Source organism: Macaca mulatta, chromosome 12, assembly GCF_049350105.2.
Source record: "Macaca mulatta isolate MMU2019108-1 chromosome 12, T2T-MMU8v2.0, whole genome shotgun sequence".
NCBI classification, from domain to species: domain Eukaryota; kingdom Metazoa; phylum Chordata; class Mammalia; order Primates; family Cercopithecidae; genus Macaca; species Macaca mulatta.
Genome location: NC_133417.1, coordinates 83,697,312 through 83,720,198, shown reverse-complemented (window position 1 = coordinate 83,720,198; position 22,887 = coordinate 83,697,312). Strand labels below are relative to the sequence as shown.

At 37.8% G+C, this 22,887-nt stretch overlaps 1 protein-coding gene and 1 long non-coding RNA gene across 6 annotated transcripts in view; one reads left to right on the top strand and one right to left on the bottom strand.

Annotated features, from left to right (window-relative positions):
• Positions 1-22,887, top strand: part of TTN (titin) — a 273,480-nt gene that overhangs the window by 27,709 nt on the left and 222,884 nt on the right. For 4 of the 5 annotated variants that reach the window (XM_015110458.3, XM_077957272.1, XM_077957271.1 and 1 more), the window contains 22 exons: positions 508-741; positions 852-1,096; positions 2,006-2,277; positions 2,397-2,561; positions 2,664-2,832; positions 2,932-4,625; positions 4,779-5,060; positions 5,508-5,774; positions 5,871-6,143; positions 6,256-6,519; positions 6,612-6,872; positions 8,530-8,790; positions 9,326-9,589; positions 9,681-9,941; positions 10,061-10,321; positions 11,053-11,313; positions 11,830-11,971; positions 12,062-12,227; positions 13,369-13,600; positions 15,167-15,451; positions 15,675-15,800; positions 20,956-21,144. In XM_015110458.3, the coding sequence (XP_014965944.3) occupies positions 508-741; positions 852-1,096; positions 2,006-2,277; positions 2,397-2,561; positions 2,664-2,832; positions 2,932-4,625; positions 4,779-5,060; positions 5,508-5,774; positions 5,871-6,143; positions 6,256-6,519; positions 6,612-6,872; positions 8,530-8,790; positions 9,326-9,589; positions 9,681-9,941; positions 10,061-10,321; positions 11,053-11,313; positions 11,830-11,971; positions 12,062-12,227; positions 13,369-13,600; positions 15,167-15,451; positions 15,675-15,800; positions 20,956-21,144 (6,574 nt within the window). Of the gene's footprint in view, positions 1-507; positions 742-851; positions 1,097-2,005; positions 2,278-2,396; positions 2,562-2,663; positions 2,833-2,931; positions 4,626-4,778; positions 5,061-5,507; positions 5,775-5,870; positions 6,144-6,255; positions 6,520-6,611; positions 6,873-8,529; positions 8,791-9,325; positions 9,590-9,680; positions 9,942-10,060; positions 10,322-11,052; positions 11,314-11,829; positions 11,972-12,061; positions 12,228-13,368; positions 13,601-15,166; positions 15,452-15,674; positions 15,801-20,955; positions 21,145-22,210; positions 22,586-22,887 lie in introns of all 5 variants that reach the window. The other variant, XM_077957273.1, reaches the window with a different exon arrangement.
• On the bottom strand, positions 6-3,055 carry LOC144333429 (uncharacterized). Its single transcript, XR_013402068.1, has 2 exons — positions 1,220-3,055; positions 6-131 (listed from the first exon to the last, which is right to left on the bottom strand). It is a non-coding gene; the product is annotated as an uncharacterized LOC144333429 (long non-coding RNA).

Below are 22,887 nucleotides of genomic sequence, written 5' to 3'. Positions count from 1 at the left end.
TTTCATAAATTATACTTTCCTTTTTTTGTTTGACATTTTCATTTTCAAGTGATGAGCTCAGGGTTAGACAACTATTAGTAGGTCAAAGTTCACTGCTGCTAAGTTTCCTTAATCTTCATGGTATGTTGCACCTGTGAGTTTAGAAATAGAGATTACATATATCCCATAAATGTGGCTTTAGAAATAGGGTTTATAATATATTAAGGAAAAGACCAATATTAGTAGAGCTAAGTTCATTAATGCCAAGATCTCTTCATCTGTATGATAAGCTAATGTAACCTCTAACCCAACTCTAACTCCTGCTTTTTTGGAAAACCTTTCTACCCAAGATGCTACAGCATTCAGTGGGAAAGATGACCATAATGCAGATTAAAACAAACAAACCAAAGTCTTCTAGATTCTTCTCCCAGCTAAAAACTTCAACAATCTAGCTCAGATACATATCCTTAAATAATTTCCATCAGTAAGGATAAGTATTTTTAACAGACCATAATCTTTTTTGCATAGGAATTCCATATTTCTTCCTTTGAAGAGAGACTTATTAAAGAAATTGAATATAGAATAATAAAGACTACATTAGAAGAACTTCTTGAAGAAGATGGAGAAGAAAAGATGGCAGTTGACATTTCTGAATCTGAAGCTGTTGAATCAGGATTTGAGTTAAGAATCAAGAATTATAGAATTCTTGAGGGGATGGGTGTCACTTTTCATTGCAAGATGTCTGGATATCCATTACCAAAGGTAAAATATAAACATTTATAATACCTCCTTGCCACAGTAAAGATACAAGTTGGTTACAGTATAACTATTTGATGTAAATTTTACTCATACATGCATGGTGTTCTTTGCAGATTGCTTGGTACAAAGATGGCAAGCGCATCAAACATGGAGAAAGATATCAAATGGACTTTCTACAAGATGGCAGAGCTAGTCTGCGTATACCTGTTGTTCTTCCAGAAGATGAAGGAATCTACACTGCATTTGCCAGCAATATTAAAGGAAATGCAATTTGCTCAGGGAAATTGTATGTGGAGCCTGCTGCACCACTTGGAGCTCCAACTTACATCCCCACACCAGAGCCAGTGAGCAGAATCAGGTAAGACTTATAATAATTTGGGTTACTTAGTATGTAAATTGTTTTCAAAACATCAAATATCTTAGTAGCAAATCGCTATTGTGTAAGAAAAAAATTGAGGGCTAAGATGGCACAGAAACTTACCAGTGGCAACACCAACAATTGCCAAGAGTTTTTATTTCTTGCCCCTGTGTAAGATGAGCAAAGAATTTTCATCAGTGTATCATACTATTTATTTTCCTAGTGCTACAGCTAATATCACAATAGCTCTTATTTGACACCTGATTTTTACAAATGTAAATTTATACAACAGCCCTGCAATAAAAAGATGACTATTATTGGTTTGGAAATAGGAACACTGAGGCCCTGGGAATCTATGAAAATTGCCTTAATTCATCCAGCCTGTAAGTGGTGGTGCCAGCATTCAAACTCCAAGTCAGTCTGGCTGCAATGTGTAGATAGAGTCTTGTTTTGCTTTGTTTTGTTTCCAGATTGATTTCTATGTTTTCCTCCTCTGAGATAAAAAATATATATATTTTTATTTTTCCATAAATGTATTCATTTGCTTTACTTATCCAACCAACATTTATTAGGATGTTTTGGTAGTTAAATCAAAAAAGTCTAGTGACTGATTAAATCCAAGTGGTAAGGAAAAGACAGTATTGAGAATTATTCCAAGATTTAACCTGGGTACCTGGATGTACTGAATGACTACCAGCCAAAATTGAGAATATAGGAAAAACATAGCTGTGGGGGCAACAATAATATATTCTATTTCAGATCTGAATGAGTTGGAGGTGCCTTCTAATACATGCAAGAAGTAAATTCTAAAATAACGTGAATAATGAATAATGAATAAGACAAAATGAAGTTTGTTTTGCTGAGTTTTCTTTAGGCCTCATGAAAGTATTGTTTGTCTTTGTTTTACAGATCTCTCTCTCCACGTTCAGTGAGCAGGTCTCCTATACGCATGTCTCCTGCACGGATGTCACCTGCAAGGATGTCTCCTGCACGGATGTCCCCTGCAAGAATGTCCCCTGGACGTAGGCTGGAGGAGACAGATGAGTCACAACTTGAGAGACTGTATAAACCAGTCTTTGTGTTAAAACCTGCTTCTTTCAAATGTTTAGAAGGGCAAACTGCCAGATTTGACTTAAAGGTTGTTGGTAGACCTATGCCAGAGACGTTCTGGTTTCATGATGGTAAGTATGACAGGTTTTTGCTCATGAATAATAAAAACACAAAAACAAGCTTATATATCTGTCTAACAATTTTTAAAAACTATTTTAAAATCTACTTTCTTTTGAACATATTTTCACAGGCCAGCAAATTGTCAATGACTATACCCATAAAGTGGTCATTAAAGAAGATGGTACTCAATCACTAATTATTGTCCCTGCCACACCCAGTGATTCTGGGGAATGGACTGTGGTTGCCCAAAACAGGGCAGGCAGATCTTCAATTTCAGTGATTTTAACTGTGGAAGGTAAAATGAGATAAAATAAAAATAAATGAATTTTCTTATCACTTGGATTATAAACAGGTATTTCAGCCTTACTCCCTCTAAATCATGACCTTTCTCTTTCAGCTGTGGAACATCAGGTAAAACCGATATTTGTAGAAAAACTGAAAAATCTCAATGTAAAGGAAGGTTCCCGACTTGAAATGAAAGTCAGAGCTACGGGTAACCCCAACCCTGACATTGTATGGTTGAAAAACAGTGACATCATTGTGCCTCATAAATATCCCAAAATCAGGTAAGTTTGGAAATAATAAAGCTAAGCTCATTATACAAATCCAATAACCAGGGAAGCTATACTACTATATTGATGATTCCCTCCCCCAACTTTTTATAGAATTGAAGGAACCAAGGGAGAAGCTGCCCTTAAAATCGATTCCACTGTCAGCCAAGATTCTGCCTGGTATACCGCGACTGCTATTAATAAAGCTGGCAGAGACACTACAAGATGCAAAGTAAATGTTGAAGTTGAGTTTGCAGAGCCTGAACCAGAGAGAAAATTAATCATCCCAAGGGGGACATATAGAGCAAAGGAGATTGCAGCCCCAGAACTGGAGCCCCTCCATTTGCGATATGGTCAAGAGCAATGGGAAGAAGGTGACCTCTATGACAAAGAGAAACAACAGAAACCATTCTTCAAGAAAAAACTCACCTCCTTAAGACTTAAGCGCTTTGGACCTGCCCACTTTGAATGCAGGCTAACACCCATTGGTGACCCAACGATGGTGGTGGAGTGGCTCCATGATGGAAAGCCACTTGAGGCAGCCAACAGGCTCCGTATGATAAATGAATTTGGGTACTGCAGCCTTGATTATGGTGTTGCATATTCTAGAGACAGTGGTATCATTACTTGCAGAGCCACTAACAAATACGGAACAGATCATACATCTGCTACCCTTATTGTTAAAGATGAGAAAAGTCTTGTGGAAGAATCCCAGTTGCCTGAGGGGAGGAAAGGCTTACAGAGAATTGAAGAATTAGAGAGAATGGCTCATGAAGGTGCACTTACAGGTGTAACAACAGATCAGAAAGAAAAGCAAAAGCCAGACATTGTCTTGTTCCCAGAGCCAGTTAGAGTACTTGAAGGGGAGACTGCAAGGTTCCGCTGCAGGGTAACAGGCTACCCTCAGCCCAAAGTCAACTGGTACCTCAATGGACAGCTCATTCGCAAAAGCAAAAGGTTCAGAGTTCGCTATGATGGTATCCATTACCTGGACATCGTGGACTGCAAATCATATGACACAGGTGAAGTGAAGGTCACCGCAGAAAATCCTGAAGGTGTGATAGAGCATAAAGTGAAGCTTGAGATTCAACAGAGGGAAGATTTTAGGTCTGTTCTTAGGAGAGCTCCTGAACCAAGGCCCGAGTTTCATGTACACGAACCAGGAAAGCTTCAGTTTGAAGTACAAAAAGTGGATAGACCTGTTGACACCACTGAAACCAAAGAAGTTGTGAAGTTGAAAAGGGCTGAAAGAATTACCCATGAAAAAGTGCCCGAAGAGTCGGAAGAGCTGCGCAGTAAATTCAAGCGCAGAACAGAAGAGGGCTATTATGAAGCCATTACCGCTGTGGAGCTCAAGTCTCGAAAGAAAGATGAATCCTATGAGGAACTCCTCAGGAAGACAAAAGATGAACTTCTCCACTGGACCAAAGAGTTAACTGAAGAGGAAAAGAAAGCTCTTGCCGAAGAAGGCAAAATCACGATTCCAACTTTTAAACCTGATAAGATTGAACTAAGTCCTAGTATGGAGGCTCCAAAAATCTTCGAAAGAATCCAAAGCCAAACAGTGGGCCAAGGATCTGATGCACACTTCCGGGTCAGAGTCGTGGGGAAACCAGACCCTGAATGTGAATGGTACAAAAATGGTGTCAAAATTGAACGGTCTGACCGGATCTACTGGTACTGGCCCGAAGACAATGTTTGTGAATTGGTCATAAGAGATGTGACTGCTGAGGACTCTGCCAGCATCATGGTAAAAGCCATCAACATAGCTGGAGAAACCTCCAGTCACGCATTCTTACTTGTCCAAGGTAATTTGCATGTCTTTCCTTTGATGGACCTGTCTTTGTATTCAAGAATATCCATGAGTGCGTTTACTTTTATTTTCTTTCCCCATTCCTCAGGTTGCGAATTTAATTTAATATAATGTGCTCTCCCCTTTTCCCCCCACCTTTTTCTTGTAGCCAAGCAATTGATCACTTTCACACAGGAATTACAAGATGTTGTTGCTAAGGAAAAAGATACTATGGCAACATTTGAATGTGAAACTTCAGAACCATTTGTCAAAGTGAAATGGTATAAAGATGGTATGGAGGTTCATGAGGGAGATAAATACAGGATGCACTCTGACAGAAAGGTTCACTTCCTCTCCATACTGACCATTGATATGTCTGATGCTGAAGATTACAGCTGTGTACTTGTGGAAGATGAAAATATCAAAACAACTGCTAAACTTATTGTTGAAGGTATTCAACAACAAAGGATTTCATTGTTTACCTAAGCTCTAAGGTCACCCTTAGCATGTGGTCAAATTAGCTATGCAATTTTTCTTTCATAAAACAATTATTTGGAAATTGGCTATAAGTTTCATAGCCAGAATCATAAATTTATGTTCCTAATTAAGAATGTTAATAATTTGACCATTTGGATTTTTTTAAGTAGTATTATCTTGATTTTTAGCTTTTAAGATTTTTATTAAAACATAATTCTTTACTTTCAAAAATATTTAAAAATTAAAATAAAATAACTGCTTCTCATTGAAAATTTATCTCTCAGCCCATTAGCAGGTAGATATTAAGAATATTCCTGATAGTATGGGGGAGATAAGAGATATACAAGACATTGTCTCCATCCTAAGTCTAGATGCATACCTCTCCAAAAAAAATGTTTTCTTTTTCTGTTATACACTTCAGGTGCAGTTGTTGAGTTTGTGAAGGAACTTGAGGACATAGAAGTTCCAGAATCATATTCAGGAGAATTAGAGTGTATTGTATCCCCAGAAAATATAGAAGGAAAATGGTATCATAACAATGTGGAGCTTAAATCCAATGGCAAATACACAATTACATCTCGTCGTGGACGTCAGAACCTCACAGTCAAGGACGTAACCAAGGAGGACCAGGGAGAATACAGCTTTGTCATTGACGGAAAAAAGACAACCTGTAAACTAAAGATGAAACGTAAGTCTTCCCATTCCTGTCAGCCTGCAGTGAGCATCAATATGGTTTATTGATAAAAAATGATCATAACAGTCTTTTTCTCCCCATATTTCACAGCCCGCCCCATTGCTATCCTACAAGGACTTAGTGACCAAAAAGTCTGTGAGGGTGACATTGTTCAGCTTGAAGTTAAAGTCTCCTTGGAAAGTGTGGAAGGTGTCTGGATGAAAGACGGCCAAGAAGTGCAGCCCAGTGACAGGATTCACATTGTGATAGACAAACAATCTCATATGCTGCTCATTGAAGACATGACTAAGGAAGATGCTGGAAATTACTCTTTCACCATTCCAGCCCTTGGCCTCTCCACCAGTGGGCATGTCTCTGTCTATAGTGAGTCCTACTTATACAATTTTATGTTTACACTATCAAGCAACATAAAGAACTTCAAGGAGCAGACAATTTCAACAAAATTCATTCATCTTGTGTGTGTATGATTTTGCAGGTGTGGACGTGATAACACCTCTAAAAGATGTTAACGTGATTGAAGGCACAAAGGCTGTGCTTGAATGTAAGGTCTCAGTCCCTGATGTGACTTCTGTTAAGTGGTACTTAAATGATGAACAAATCAAGCCTGATGACCGTGTACATGCCATTGTAAAAGGTACTAAACAGCGGCTAGTCATTAACCGAACTCATGCTTCAGACGAAGGACCCTACAAGCTGATAGTTGGCAGAGTTGAAACCAACTGTAATCTCTCTGTAGAAAGTAAGGATTATTCTACTTATCTAATAATTACTTTAAGCATTCTACTTTCTCAGTGTAATAATAACCAAGAGATTATTTTATTTTTTCCCCAGAAATTAAAATTATCAGAGGTCTTCGTGACCTTACCTGTACAGAAACTCAAAATGTGGTGTTTGAGGTTGAGCTGTCCCACTCTGGAATTGATGTCTTGTGGAATTTTAAGGACAAGGAAATCAAACCCAGTTCTAAATATAAAATCGAAGCACACGGAAAAATATATAAACTGACAGTTCTAAATATGATGAAAGATGATGAAGGAAAATATACATTTTATGCGGGAGAAAATATGACATCTGGAAAACTTACTGTGGCAGGTAGGTATATTTATTAACCTAAATTCTTATGAGGAGCGATTGTTATTTTAAGAAATTGTTATTCATTTCCCCCAAAACTCCTTTCAGTTTCCCACTTCCATGCCTCTGCTTATGCTGTTCCCAAAGCCAATAGTACTTGCAACACCATTCCCACCAGCCTAAATTACAAATGTTCTTCTAGGCCTACCTCAAACATCACCTTCTCCATTAAACCTTCCTTAATCTCCCCGTTTATATATGATCTCTTCCTCCTCCAACCCCAGGATCACTTTATATGTTTCTCGTTCATAGTATTTATTATGCACTTGTCTTATTCCCCATTTCCTCTTTCAATATCCTTCCTCTTTCAATATCAGTGTATAAACTCCTGAAATCTGGAATTTTCTTTGTATATTCCAATATATTGCAAATGACAGATAATCAATTGATATTTGCTGAATTGAGCTTTATTTAAACTTTCTTATTCTAAAGAATTATTTCCTTTTGTAGCCATTCTTGCTTCTTTAGTCTTTGTGCCTTTTGTTTTCTTCCTACCTTTTAATGAACTCAATAAATATTTTCAAAATACAGTTTAACGTAACTGTATCTCTTATGATATCATGTAGAAATAAGACCATCATTCAGCAGAATGTCTTAGCTTTACAACGAAGAATAAAAAATGTAAATCAATTGTCAACAAAAAACTAGAAGTCATCATTAATTTGTTTGGTTCATTACAGTTTAAATATTGAGAGTTGAGATATTACATTCAGATCGTGTTGTCTATTACATCCAGAATTGAAGCCAGTTATATGGTAATGATCTGTCTTATTTGGTATGAAAGTTTCATGGTTTATACTTAGTTACATTATAAGATTTCCTCAGAGATCAGACCATGAAAAGACTGGTAAAACAAAATTTCAGATTTAGCATTTTTATACATTTAATATAAATTACATGTTTTTAAATGTGTGGAAACAGGAATAAACTATGAACCCCTCTGTGATTTCACCCAATGTTTTTAAAGTACCTACCATAAGTCAGACACTTGTAGGAACTCAGGACACAAAACTAAATAAGAAATGATTTTTTTCTTGAGAAATTCATAATTTAGAGAAGACAGATACATAAGCAACTAGCTTGTTAAAGCAGTAATTATTTCTACTAGCGGATGATAAGAGTGGAGGCAATGGGGTGAAACTTCATAGAATGGGTGACATTTGTCAACACAGTGATTTTTAGTATGCAGAAATCCTTAATCTAGTAGAAACATTGATGACTTGTACATTTTGTTTAGCAAATTTTTATGTAGTCAAAATATCAGATTCCCAGGAAATAATCATTAAAAGACCAAGTAAAATGCTTCTGAAGAAGAAGGAATTGGGTTAGAGGCTATCCCAGTGTTACACTGTTCTAAGAATTTCCTATTAATTCAACAATTGCTTTTTCTTAACAAAACTTTTCTGATTCCAGTATTTCTCCTAATTATCAGTCATACATACTTGGAATAAGGGATTTCTTTGGTACCTTCTCAATATGGGTATAAACAATCTTATAGACATTTCATGATTTCAAAATCATGTTCTTAAATTTGATATTTTATATTTACTTCTGCAAAGATTTTCTTATTATGTGAGTATTTTTAAAGGGCTCATACTGTACTTCTCTTGTTCCAAAGGTGGGGCCATCTCCAAGCCACTCACAGATCAGACCGTAGCTGAATCCCAGGAAGCTGTGTTTGAATGTGAAGTTGCCAACCCAGATTCCAAAGGTGAATGGTTGAGGGATGGCAAACACCTACCACTGACTAACAACATCAGAAGTGAGTCTGATGGCCACAAAAGGAGACTTATCATTGCTGCCACCAAATTAGATGACATTGGAGAATATACCTACAAGGTGGCCACCTCCAAAACATCTGCCAAACTTAAAGTTGAGGGTAAGTAACATAGGATTTGTCCTTTTCAAATCGTATTACAATCTTGATCGTTATCATTTTAAAAGACAAATGATATGGCCATTTTGGATACCATAAATTTTCACTTCATAAAGTCCTTCTAGATCCTCTAAACCTTCCTGAGACACATACCACAAGGCACAAAATTGCTTATCAAATGTGTTTATGCAAAAAAGCCATTTCTTAGGTTAAAGCTCTGTGAAACAGCTATATCAGACACTGATTCTCCATTCATCTCTCACCCTTCTCCAATTAGTCTATTATGCTACTAATATATAGCTATGCAAACTTCATACTACTCGAGCATAGAAAAATCATTTCATGATGTACATGTCCAGTTGGATCCCAGGTTTCCCTAAATAATCTCTGGTGTCTTTTAAAACAGAGGTGCTGCATAACTGCAAAATGTTTGGTAGCCATTTTTTTGCAGGGTGACTAAGCAATGATCTTGTTCAGGACTTCTTTTCCTTCATGATGTCATCCATATTTTCTAACCCAATCATAAATTTGTCTTCAGCTGTCAAAATTAAGAAGACTCTGAAGAACCTCACAGTGACAGAAACACAGGATGCTGTTTTCACTGTCGAGCTTACACACCCTAATGTCAAAGGTGTCCAGTGGATCAAAAATGGAGTTGTGCTGGAATCCAATGAAAAGTATGCTATCTCTGTCAAAGGAACAGTTTACTCTCTGAGGATTAAAAACTGTGCCATCGTGGATGAGTCTGTTTATGGCTTCAGGCTTGGAAGGCTAGGAGCCAGTGCCAGACTGCACGTTGAGAGTAAGTTGACTTAGAAACACTTTACAAATAGTCAGCCCATGGTTACCATTAAGTTAACCCTATCACTGAATTGCTCCAATTTTCCTCTTAGCTGTCAAGATCATTAAAAAGCCAAAGGATGTGACAGCCTTGGAAAATGCCACTGTTGCCTTTGAAGTTAGTGTTTCCCATGACACCGTTCCAGTAAAATGGTTCCATAAGAATGTGGAAATTAAGCCAAGTGACAAACACAGACTGGTCTCAGAAAGGAAGGTCCACAAGCTGATGCTGCAGAACATCTCCCCCTCAGATGCTGGGGAATACACAGCTGTGGTGGGGCAACTGGAATGCAAAGCAAAACTGTTTGTGGAGAGTGAGTATCAGGCAGCCCCTACGGCCCTTTCCTTGATGAACCCCATGTATTAATTTGTTTGGTTTCGTCTATTTTTTAAATAAATTGTATTAACTGAAGTGTTCTCTGATTTTACCAAGCATTACATATTACAAAAACCATGAAAAATATCGAGGTGCCTGAGACCAAAACTGCCTCTTTTGAGTGTGAGGTGTCCCACTTCAATGTCCCTTCCATGTGGCTGAAGAATGGTGTGGAAATTGAGATGAGTGAAAAGTTCAAGATAGTTGTGCAGGGAAAACTCCACCAGCTGATCATCATGAACACCAGCACGGAGGACTCGGCAGAATACACATTTGTCTGTGGCAATGACCAAGTCAGCGCCACCCTGACAGTCACCCGTAAGTTAAAAATAGATACATATATGTATATAAAATATGAAATATTCAGTAGATTCATTGATATTCTATATCCTACACTTTGCTGACCACTCAAAAATCCTTGATTGGGTGGGTAGGGTGGCTCAAGCCTGTAATCCCAGTACTTTGGGAGGCCAAGGCAGGAGAATCACTTGAGATCAAGATTTTGTGACCAGGCTGGGAAACACAGTGAGATCCTGCCTCTACCAAAAACAAAAGGAAAAAAAAATTAGCTGGGCATGGTGGCACAGAGTTGTAGTCCCAGCTACTCAGGAGGCTGAGGTTGGAGGATCACTTGGGCCCAGAAGACCAAGGCTGCAGTGAGCCACGATCATGGCACTGCACTCCAACCTGGGCAAGAAAGTTAGAACCTGCCTCAAAAAATAAAAAATAAAATTGTTACTTGAAACATCTAGTATGTGGTTACACTGAGTAAAGCACTAGTATCTCCACCTGGATAAAATGTTCCAGTTAGAGTAGCACTGAAAGGCTACCTGGAAAGATGGCTCAGTGTCTATCACTTGATCTTTCTGTTCCTCTGAGCTGGCACTGTCCTGTATGGTACATGGAAGGTATCAAAGCTTATATCTCTAAACTGTAATTGCCTCAACAGATGTACTAAAAACATTCCAAGTTTTTATTCTGCACCTCTTATAACCCACATCATATTTACATAAAGTCTCCTTGGGTGTGTTTCCTTTTCTCCTTTGCAGCAATCATGATTACTTCCATGCTGAAAGACATCAACGCTGAAGAAAAAGACACTATTACTTTTGAGGTGACAGTGAACTATGAAGGCATCTCTTACAAATGGTTAAAGAATGGTGTGGAAATCAAATCAACTGACAAGTGCCAGATGAGAACCAAAAAGCTCACACACTCCCTGAACATCAGGAATGTTCACTTTGGGGATGCTGCTGACTACACCTTTGTGGCTGGAAAAGCTACATCAACAGCCACACTTTATGTGGAAGGTATGGTTTCATAAATATTAGATCCATAGAAAAAATGTCACACATGCTTTGTAAAATTTAGTGTATCAATTAATGAATGGATAAATAAAATGTGGGATAGCCATACAATGGGAAAGCAATCAGCAACAAAAAGGAAGCACTACGATTTACTACAAAATGGATGAACATTAAAAACTTTATGCTAAGTGAAAGAAGCCAGAGACCATACAAAGATCACATATTGTATGATTCCATTTATATGAAATGTCCAAGATACACAAATCTATAGAGATGTAGATTGGTGGTTGCCTAGGTCTACAAGGGAGACAATAGAAAAGTCCTTGGGGCAATGGCTAAGGGGTACATAATTTCTTCTTGGGGAATGAGAATGTTCTAAAATTATGGTGATGTCTGCACAATGATGAATACATGGAAACTCATTGAATTGTGTACTTTAAATGGGTGGATTGTATAGTATGTGAATTATATCTCAATAAAGCTGTTAAAAATGTTAATTTTCTACATGCTATTTTCCAGCTCGTCATATAGAATTTAGGAAACACATTAAGGACATTAAGGTTCTGGAGAAGAAGCGAGCCATGTTTGAATGTGAAGTTTCTGAACCTGATATCACTGTACAGTGGATGAAAGATGACCAGGAACTGCAGATCACAGACAGGTCGGTTGTTTTGTCTTGCTACATTCCAGTAATTCCCAGTTTCTTCTGAATCACCATATGGTAAAACTCCAATTTCCATTTCATCCATAGAATAAAGATTCAGAAGGAGAAATATGTCCACCGCCTTCTGATCCCATCCACCCGGATGTCTGATGCTGGGAAGTACACAGTGGTGGCAGGAGGCAACGTGTCAACTGCAAACCTCTTTGTAGAAGGCAGAGATGTTCGCATCCGAAGTATTAAAAAGGAGGTTCAGGTATTGTCTATATACTAAATGTTTTGAAAAATCATCAGTAGTCCATAATCTATCATTTTATATTTCAATGTTTCCCTTTTACATTTGCTAACCACAGTCCTTTAAAGAATTAAATCAGCTCATTCTTACTTGGCTTAGACTCTCTCATGCTGACCTCAATTTAGTCACAGTTTCCACTCAGGGAATAAGTGTGTCCCTAGCAGCTGTCTAAATATGTTAATTAAAGCAGCTGTAGAAACTTCACCGTCTAATAAATGGCTGCTTGCCAAGCAGCACCAACCAGAAAAGAATTAAAATGTAAATCATGAGGTTCACACATCAATTAGAATTAAGGAAATTTTGAACAAGGTGACATTTTCTCAGGTTTCTATCTAAGGAGAGCCAAGTGTCAAGGGACTTAGTGGCTAGAAGTACTTTCTATGAAGTCTAAGAGAAAGCCCCGTCCAAGCCATGCTGGGTTCCTGGCAAGGATGCTGGATGCTTTTGCTGTCGGCTGAGTTTACAGAGCTTGTCCTCATAAGTGTCAGTCATCCCAAATGATATAATGGAGGACACATGTCTAGAGAAATACCAGTTGAGTTCAGCTTCATCATGTTGCTCATCCAAAGAAAACCAGGCTTTAGAGACTGTAGACCACAATGAAAAAGCCTTCAATGAGGACTCAGATAACCTGGAGAGGTCTTCCATCATTTATTTGCCAATTCTGAACCTCAGTGTTCTCACTCTTAAAATGAGGATAATAGTTCCTACCTAGCTCACAAAGTTATTGTTCATATAAAATGAAATCAAATTAAGTAATAACTTTTTAGATAATAAGAAGCCCCCAAATGTAAAGTGTCTTTATATCCCTTTTTAGTAAATAAGCAAACATTTAAGGATGAAATAATTGTCCCTTTGGGCCAGCTCCTTTCCTCCGTGCAGGTGTAAACACAATTCTCTACAAGAGAAGTTTATGTACCATTTGTCCAACACTAGACAGGAAAAATTACAGAGTGCTATAATCAGCCAACTTATTGCATTAAAATATATTGGTTTCACATGCCATTCATTGACCAGTTTTAGAAATTGATTAACTGGGAGGAAACCAAAGCTTCAAGTTTTTTGTTTTTTGTTTTTTTTTTTAATGTTGTTTCATCAATAGGTCATTGAGAAACAGCGTGCTGTTGTTGAGTTTGAGGTCAATGAAGACGATGTTGATGCCCACTGGTATAAAGACGGCATTGAAATCAATTTCCAAGTTCAAGAACGACACAAATATGTGGTGGAGAGAAGAATCCACCGAATGTTTATCTCTGAGACCAGACAGAGTGATGCAGGAGAATACACCTTTGTGGCAGGAAGGAACAGGAGTTCTGTCACTCTCTATGTCAATGGTATGTAGGGACAGATTTCAGCATATTTTGTGGATCCATCAGAAATAATCCTCCTGTTTAAGTCACTAAATTCCTGTAATTCAAAGGAAATGTCTAAAGAACCTATGGTATTCACATGGTTGCAGTTATATTTTTTTCTTCACATTATACCTACGGAAAAGGGAGGGCAGCTGTTAAAAGACCTATTGAGAAGTTATTTTCAGAAGCACCTGATGGCCAGATCCTTATCTAGTTGCTCAACACTATTTAATACCCACTGGGTGTCAATTGTCATATACCCCAGATGGGCTTCCAGATTTGCTGTTAAACTATTTTAGTTCTCTGCCCTCTGCCTGAACTGCTCAAGTCCTAGCAGCACTAACAAGTCAAAGTAGTGTTTCCAGCCTCTAGTATGGAGTGCCTGGGAGAACTCAAAGGTCCTCTTTGAGACCCTGGAAGGCCTAGAGAGCCTCAGGCAATGTGGAACTAGATCCTCTCTACCCCAAGCTCTAAGAACAGGGGCTCTTATTTTGGAGGGGGAATTTCACCTGCTAGCAAGCACTCCTGAGGAGCCTCCGAGCAGTTCTCAGGGAAGTGCTGTTAAACCTCCCAGTGCTCTCCTCATTAGAAATCTTAAGGCTGAATCTCAAGCTGACCTTGTTTCGAGTCTAACCTAGATGCAAGAGAAAAATGGAACCTCCCTTTCTCTCCTCATCCTAGGCCATATCTCTTTGAATAAAATACCCCTGAGGCAGATGCAGGAACACCAGGGGTAATCTCAAGATTCACAAAGATGAACCATATCGCCAACATTCCCTTGGTTCCTAGGAGACCAAATGGTCATGGCATCCAGTTCTTATTATCTCTGTATTACTAGTGGAGAAACTGAGACACAGAAAAGTAAAGATCTTTTCTATGATAGTGTCAGAAGCCAGCCTCACAGAAGTCATTTCTTCTAATTTCTGGGTTCCATGAACTAACCAGGTCCCCTCACTCATCACAGCACTGAGAATATGCTTTAGTTAGCAAAACAGGAAAGCTGAATTTGTTAAATCTACCTAATGGCATTTAACTAGATCTGAAATAGTAGTCATTCATTCAATACTTACTGATTGCATTTTACTGGCACTGGTACATAACAAAATGACTATGACATAAATACAAATACTTGCAAAACAAACAAAATGGAATGGGATGAGCCTCCTCACCATATGATTTGTCCAAATGACTTTTGAAAATAGGTAGCATGTGTAAGTTATTTTATAATTCATTCAGGTATCCATCGCTAAGCCCCCACCCCAAACAGAAACTGGGATAATCAGGTTAACTCAGCACTCTCAGCATGCCCCCCAAATGTCAAAAATATCTTTCTGAAGCTATTCCCTCTGCTTGTGGACAAATTCTAAATGCTTTCTTCATTCTTAGCACAAAGAATGTTCTAATATTCCGAGGCAAGTAAAAATACCACAATTCCAAAATTTTGTCTCTGGATGTATAAATAGATGGCAAGAAATTAATGTAGAGTTTTGCATGCTCTCCTGTGTTTTTACACTTTTTTATGGGCTATTTGTCAACATTTACTCCTAGCTCCTGAACCGCCCCAAGTTCTGCAGGAGCTCCAGCCTGTCACTGTGCAGTCTGGCAAGCCGGCCCGCTTCTGTGCCGTGATATCCGGCAGACCACAGCCCAAAATTTCCTGGTACAAGGAAGAGCAGCTGCTTTCCACTGGCTTCAAGTGCAAATTTCTTCATGATGGGCAAGAGTACACGCTTTTGCTAATTGAAGCCTTCCCAGAGGATGCGGCAGTCTATACCTGTGAAGCCAAGAATGACTATGGAGTTGCCACAACATCAGCTTCACTCTCAGTGGAAGGTGGGAATGCCTTGCTACTTCCAGCTGAAAATAAAACCTAAGAAATGGCTTTTGTCCTTTCCCAGTGCATTTAAAAATACAATTTGGAGCTCATAAAAGTAGATTGCTACCCAGTTTTGAAAGCACTCTACTGTGAAATAAATTAAGATAAACCTACATGCTCCCTTCTGTGAGGTCTCTATGGTGACTTAATCATGACAAACCTTGTGGTTTCTTTCTTTAGTTCCAGAAATTGTGTCTCCCGATCAGGAAATGCCAGTTTATCCACCTGCCATCATCACCCCGCTTCAGGACACTGTCACTTCGGAAGGGCAGCCAGCCCGTTTTCAATGCCGGGTTTCTGGAACAGGTAAGTTTAAGAACAAAAGGTATCATTGCTAATACTTACAAAGAATTATATGGGAAAAACATTCTGTCACCTTCTCCTCTATCACAAACATCTCTCATGCATAATTTGAAGCTTAATGGAAATCTAGCAGAAAACTTATTTCAATTATTAAATTAAGAATTAGATAAGTGTTTTTCACTATTCTGTGCCCTTAAAAATGGTTATTTATGTTATGTTATGTGTTCTTTATCACAGTAAAAGAATTACATTAGTGTTTTTTACTAATCTTTAAAAAAGGTCATGTTCCCTTTATGATTGTAGCTACACTTAATTTCCTAATTGATAAAATACAATGACAAAACTAAAATTATCATTAGATTAATCATAATAGCATCTACATATATTTCAAAAGAATAATACATTTATATAAGATATTATTCAGTCTATGGAAAATGCTTGTGTGAAAGGTATCCTTTGGAAGACAATATCCTATAGTGGTCAGAAGTCAGGGCTTTATGGTCAAAGATGCTGAATTTGAATCTTGCCTTCAATATGTGACCTTAGGCAAATATATCATTTCTCTGGTTCTCTTTCTCTCATGAATACATTGAGTAAACTATTGCATTCAATTCTAGAAAATATATTTTATAAGGCTAGGAATTCTGTTTTAGTACCTAGAATTTGGCATCTGAAAAATAGTACCTGATAAAAGGTAAGCTCTATGAAAACAAGAGTGGATCGTTGCCGTAGAATATCACCTGATACATAGTAGATACTCCATAGGTAATTGTTGACTGGACAAATTAATGATGGTTAAATGACTGTTACCAAACACTTAAGATTATTATCAAGATTAAGTTAGGTAACTCAAGTCAGCACATAGCACAGTGCCCATCATAGAGTAATCAATGAGAGTCAGCTGCTACCATTTTTAATTGGGGCATGCTTCTCAAGTACCACCAGCCGCTTTCCTCATCCCAGGAATCTGACCTTGGTAGAATGAGACAATATATGTAGAACCACTTCAAGTCATAATTGATTGTCTGTAATCACAATTGATAGATATCTTGTCTCAGATAGAAACAAGATAAATCAAATGAATGTATGATCCCTTTATCCCAAATGAAAATCACTCTCTAATTTTCTTGGCTTTTGTGTACCACCAGCCAAAGGGAAACTCTCAAAGCTTGGGCATCTCCCAGTACTCTTAATAGGCTGATGCAAAAGTAATTGCAAAGTTGTATTGTTTTGTTTATTGTGCTTCTCCCATTAGTTTATAATCCAATATCTACCTTGTCAAGATTTATTTTTCTGAACAGGTTAGTACTTCAGTTGGTCTTCTGACCTGATTATTTCCTCCTCAGAAATGGATATTGTGATCTAGAAATCCAATAGACCTATTTGATTGTATGAGCATAATTAAAAGATATAATGTATGTGAAGCACCTATAGCCATGGCTGCCAAGTAACTGGGGCTCAATACATTCATTTTATTATAGCCATAGAGAGGAATTATATAAACATCAATGTATTGGGTGACCAATATGGACAAATACCATGGACTGTATACTTGAGGGATAGTGTTCAAGAAATACTAAATATTAATAAATGAAGACTGATTTGATAATATCCTACTAATACAATAATAAAAATATATTTTAAAAGCAAATTCACTAAAGCTACACTAAATACGTTATCCATTTATTTAATTTTTAGAGGAATTTTTTTAATATAAACATATATATACATCATTCAAAGTAGTAATATTTGTCTTAACTATATTGGTATAGTGCTTTTAAGTCTATAACATATTAACATATGGTAGTATTGCCTTTAAAGTGTTGCAGAAATACACCTGAAGCACTCTACAAGACACCAATTGGGGTAGAAAGAGAAAAACTTCACTATCTTTTCTGCATAACCAATGTTTTTAAAGTTTGAATAGGCTTTGTAAACTCAGAAGATCATTAACATCCTATGTGTGGTAATATTTATACACATATAGTGGTTTTAGCACCCTCTTGTAAATTTGTTTTCCATATGAAAGAAATTAAATTCATTAAATAAAATGCTCTTTCAAAAACTCACCAACTCACAGAGTTTCATACCACTGGAACTAAAGATATTTACACAACTTCCTCTGGCTACGTATTGCCTTAAGTAAGTGTAGGCCTGCTTTCCACAAATTGAAAAGAAATTGGGAGTCTTCAGAAGCCCCTTTTCCATGCTTTTTGGCGATGCAGTACTTTCTGAAGCATGAAACGTGGGCCTGAGCAACCAGGGGCTGTTTCTAACAGGGAAAATGTTACCTATTGAAGGTCTCCAGTGCCACCTACTGGTAGAGGAGCAATTTGGAAAAGCAGAATCTTAAAACGTAAAAAAGCTAGTTTTTTGCTGTTTATTCTACAGATGATGAGTCAGTGTCATTTGGAGGGTTACAGAGTGACAGCTAGCTAAACAAAATGGTGAATAATTAATCTAGCACTGATGTTGTCTGTTATTCATTTAAGCATCTGTGCAATTTTTATTCTACCATTTATTGTTTCCCTGCTATTGAGACATTACCTTAGGTGCTGGGGTGCAGATCTTGCTCTTGCTTTAAGGAGCTCAATATGTAGGTGAGGAGATGCATGCACACAACTAGATCCCAAGGTTTTAAGTGCTATTAACAGGCCCACTTTCTCATCATTCTCTGTCTGGGAGAGAGCCAGAGAAAGATGTGTGAACTGAGCATTGTAAAATAAGTAGGATCATCGAACACAGTGGCATCTTATGATGAGAAAACAACATCTCCAAGTCATCAAAACTTGCAATAATGCGTCGTGTGCTAGAATCGAGTGGTTTAAGTACAGTTGGTTTAAGTGATATCATGAGCAGGTGAGAAGGCTGGATAATACGGCAAGCCCATGCTAAAGTTTTTGATATTCTTTGCTGAAGATTTTGGAATTGATCTTGTTTACATTTAGGAGACACTGAAGGATTTTTAAGCCCCCAGGTACCATGATCAGGTTTGCTTTTTGGAAACGATACTGTGATAGGGAAAGAAGGAATGGACAGATGTGGGAGGCAAGACTGGCAGTCAGGAACTCGGGAGAGGTTATTACAATAGGCCTGGAGAGTGTGGACTAGGACTTCAGCCAGAGGAGGCAGGAGAGAGAAGGGAGGGATTGTAGAAGTAGTAATATGGGAGAAGAATGGCCTCAAAGAAGCCGCAAGAGGCTTATGACTAACGCAGATCGTGGCATCACAGCCACAAGCACCAAGTCCACTACCACGAAAGGTTTCACCTGTTAACTCACTTACTGCGTGCAGTTCTCGTCCAGTGGCAGTTCATGTGTATCCTGATGCCTCATTCAGCTCACCAAAGGAAGAAGCTGTCAGTAGAAATAAGCAGACAACCTTGTAAGAGGATGTACCAAACTATTCATCCTTCCCTTGCCATTGATGATCACACACACACACACACACACACACCTTCACACAAACGAAATAGGGGTGGTGTTTCATGTTATATCACATGGACCTGTTTTTTGGCATGTTATTGAAGACACTTTTGCTTCCATCTGTGATGTTAGACATTCTTGCTGTAATGACTGACTTGTGCCAGTGGCTTATAAAGCCATTTCATGTGTGTCGTATCATTTAATTCTCACAGCAATTATACGCAATGAATAGCCCATAAATCATTATGCATGCCATTTTACAAATGAAAAGACTAATCCAGAAAGCTTAAACGACATTTCCAAGGTCACACAGCTGACAAGTTGTAGTGTCAATATTTCATTTTCTTTTTCTTTCTTTTTTTTTTTTTTTTTTTTTTTTTTGACGGAGTCTTGCTCTGTCGCCCAGGCTGGAGTGCAGTGGCAAGATCTTGGCTCACTGCAACCTCCCCATCCTGGGTTCAAGCGATTCTCCTGCGTGAGCCTCCTGAGTAGCTGGGATTATAGGCATGCACCACCACGCCTGGCTGATTTTTGTATTTTCGGTAGAGACAAGGTTTCACCATATTGGTCAGGCTGGTCTCGAACTCCTGACCTTGTGATCTGCCCACCTCAGTCTCCCAAAGTGCTGGGATTACAGGTGTGAACCACCACACCTGGGCAGGATTTCATTTTCTACTTTACCTTGCTATCTAAGGAACTGAACAGATTTGTTACTGTAAGAGGAGAACCTGCCATTTATACACAACTACCATCATGGGAAGGGCAGTAAATTTTATAGCAAGTATTGGCATTAAAATGCAGACAAATGCTAGATGATTGGACTATGAGAAGATCATCTTGGATGGTACTGAGACAAAGAAGAGGTATAGTGACTATGCTCCAAAAACAAGATGGCTTTGATTTTGGCTATTCAAACAATTAACTAAAATTAAAGTGCATATCACCTCCAATTATTACAACACAATAACATGCTACTTTACCTGTAATTTGGGTTTTTACTTTCTATTATTTTAAGATGGTTCAAATCCTTATATAGAAATAGCTAGCTTTATTATAATGTCTTATAACTGCCACTCTGTAAAGAGTCAAATGTATCTAACATGCTCAAATACCATAAATCACCCTCTTTATTTAAAAAATTATTTTCTGTACAATTATTTTTTGCCATATATACTACATACTGAAACCTTTTGCTCATCAGTAACAAAGACAGAGATTTTTTTTTCTACAGCCTTCAAAGTTATCTATTTTAGACTTTTCATATCTTGATCTTCTCAGCTCTCTTTTTGATTGATCTTTCTGCAAACCAAAAGTGGAGATTTTTCTCACTTCCTGTCCCAGAAGGGCAACTACAAGCCCAGATCAAACCTTTCATGATGACTGTTCTCAGGATTGTCTTTTCCTCAAAGTGGCTGAATATGTCAAAATCTTGTCCCTGCTTCTGCTGTATGACATGCAAATGTCTAAAGAGAATGTAACTGAAATTCTATCATTTTAAACATTACAACCAGTTCAACCATAGGACAAGCTATATTTTTCTATCATCATACTTCCTTCTTGAAGATGAAAGGAAATCATTTAATAATAGTAGATATGGCATGCCCAGAGAAAAGTATCATGTTATTAAGTCAAATATGAAATGTAGGCACTAGTATTATTACATAGTGTTTGCAGGTAAATTTCAAAAATCCACTCGTTTTTGTGGTTGAAGTATCTCTTCTTTTTTGTTGTAGATCTAAAAGTGTCTTGGTACAGCAAAGACAAGAAAATCAAGCCATCTCGGTTCTTTAGAATGACGCAATTTGAAGACACTTACCAACTGGAAATTGCCGAAGCTTATCCAGAAGATGAAGGAACTTACACGTTTGTTGCTAGTAATGCTGTAGGCCAAGTGTCAAGCACAGCCAACCTAAGTCTGGAAGGTAAAGTAAAACAAATTTCAGAACCCCATTTAAATATAGATCGAATCTTACAATGTCTGTAACAATTACTCAAGAGTTCATGTAAATCATCGTTGTTCCTACCATTCTCTTCTAATTCAACTAATTATTTCCATGTTATATGCCATGTTCTCGTTTCTCCTTTACCACTTTTCATTGTGAATCATAGACCATCATGTTTCATTTGGCCCCGCTTTTTCTCTGTAACAATTTGTAATGTATTGCTGCTGTCACCAGCTGTCATGCTTCCTGATCAGCATGAATCAGAAGGGGGCAAAATATGCTGAAGAAATAGGTAGATTTGTTTTCTCAATTGGCTAACATAAAAATTATATTTTAAAAACATCTAAGAGTATTATCCTCCTACCGTGCTGACACAATTTTGATTTCACAAAAGCTAGACCATTTCAGGCCTGTACACCAGCGAGTTATATTCACCCTCCTTTCAAGAATGTCTGAGTGTTAAGGAGTGCAGTCCTAAAGTGGTTTAACATTTCTGTGAGTTAGGGCTCTTAAATTGTAATCAGAAACACTTCTTCAGTAACACGGGGACTTTGATTCAAACGAGGATAGCATTTTTATATAGTGGGACTATTTTTCCTGAGCAAATACAGTCTATGTAGTATTAAGTACATACAAATACACAAAGATTTAGAGAAACTTCTATTTTTTTCTTAACTTTATGCATTAACTGTAACTAGATGTTTGTTAAATAATGAATTTAAAGTGGTTTATAAAATAAAAAAGTTGACTTTACAACCAGAGGAAGAAAGAAAAGAATACCTGAACCCTGGTGGATACTCCACTATTGCCTTCATGAACAATGTAGTGAAGTTCCTTAGTCCATTCATGTCTCAGCTTGCTTCTCTGGGAAATGGAAGGGAACTTGTGTGACTTTGAATCAGTAGTGATATACAAGGACAAGGCATTAGGATTGGACTGAATTCTAGTCCATTATTGGAATTTGTGACAAATCTGTAGACAACTCCAAATAAGTTCTGGTTTCAATGCAAGGTAAGACATTAAAAATTGGTATGCTTCTTTTCAGGATTTAGCAAATTTGAAGAACATACATCAAACTCCCAATGGCATGTCTCTTTATCAGTTTCATTTAAGAAGGAGCCCCTTGGCCAAAAGCCCAGCTTCATCCAGCCTCTGTCAAGCCTCAGGGTGCACAGCGGGGAGACAGTCAGATTTCATGCGAGGGTTTCTGGCATTCCCAAGCCAGAAATCCAATGGTTTCGTAACCAGCAGCTAATTCTACCAACAAAAGATGTAGTTTTCCATTTTGAGGAGTCCACAGGCATGGCTTTAATGCTTATAGTTGATGCTTACTCAGAGCATGCTGGGCAGTACTCTTGCAAAGCAACCAATAGTGCTGGGGAAGCCACTTGTGCAGCTACACTCACAGTGACTCCAACAGGTAAAGCCCATCTTGCTTCAAGGACTTTGATTTGCTGTATACCTCTCAGTCCCACTGTTACTAATGAGAGTCTCTGTTGTTTGTTTTATTGCATACTGTGGTCAGTCCATAACTTACTAATAAAATAACATGCAATAACTTCCCCTAGGTCCTCAATTATGGGTTAACCTACACACTTTAAATTTCACTGGAGTATCTGTTCTATGCCCCAGAGAACCAGTAATGATTTTATTAGGCACCATCTTTGCCTGGCTTCTTTACTCTTCTAAGCAACATTGTATCATTGCATCATTAAATTATCT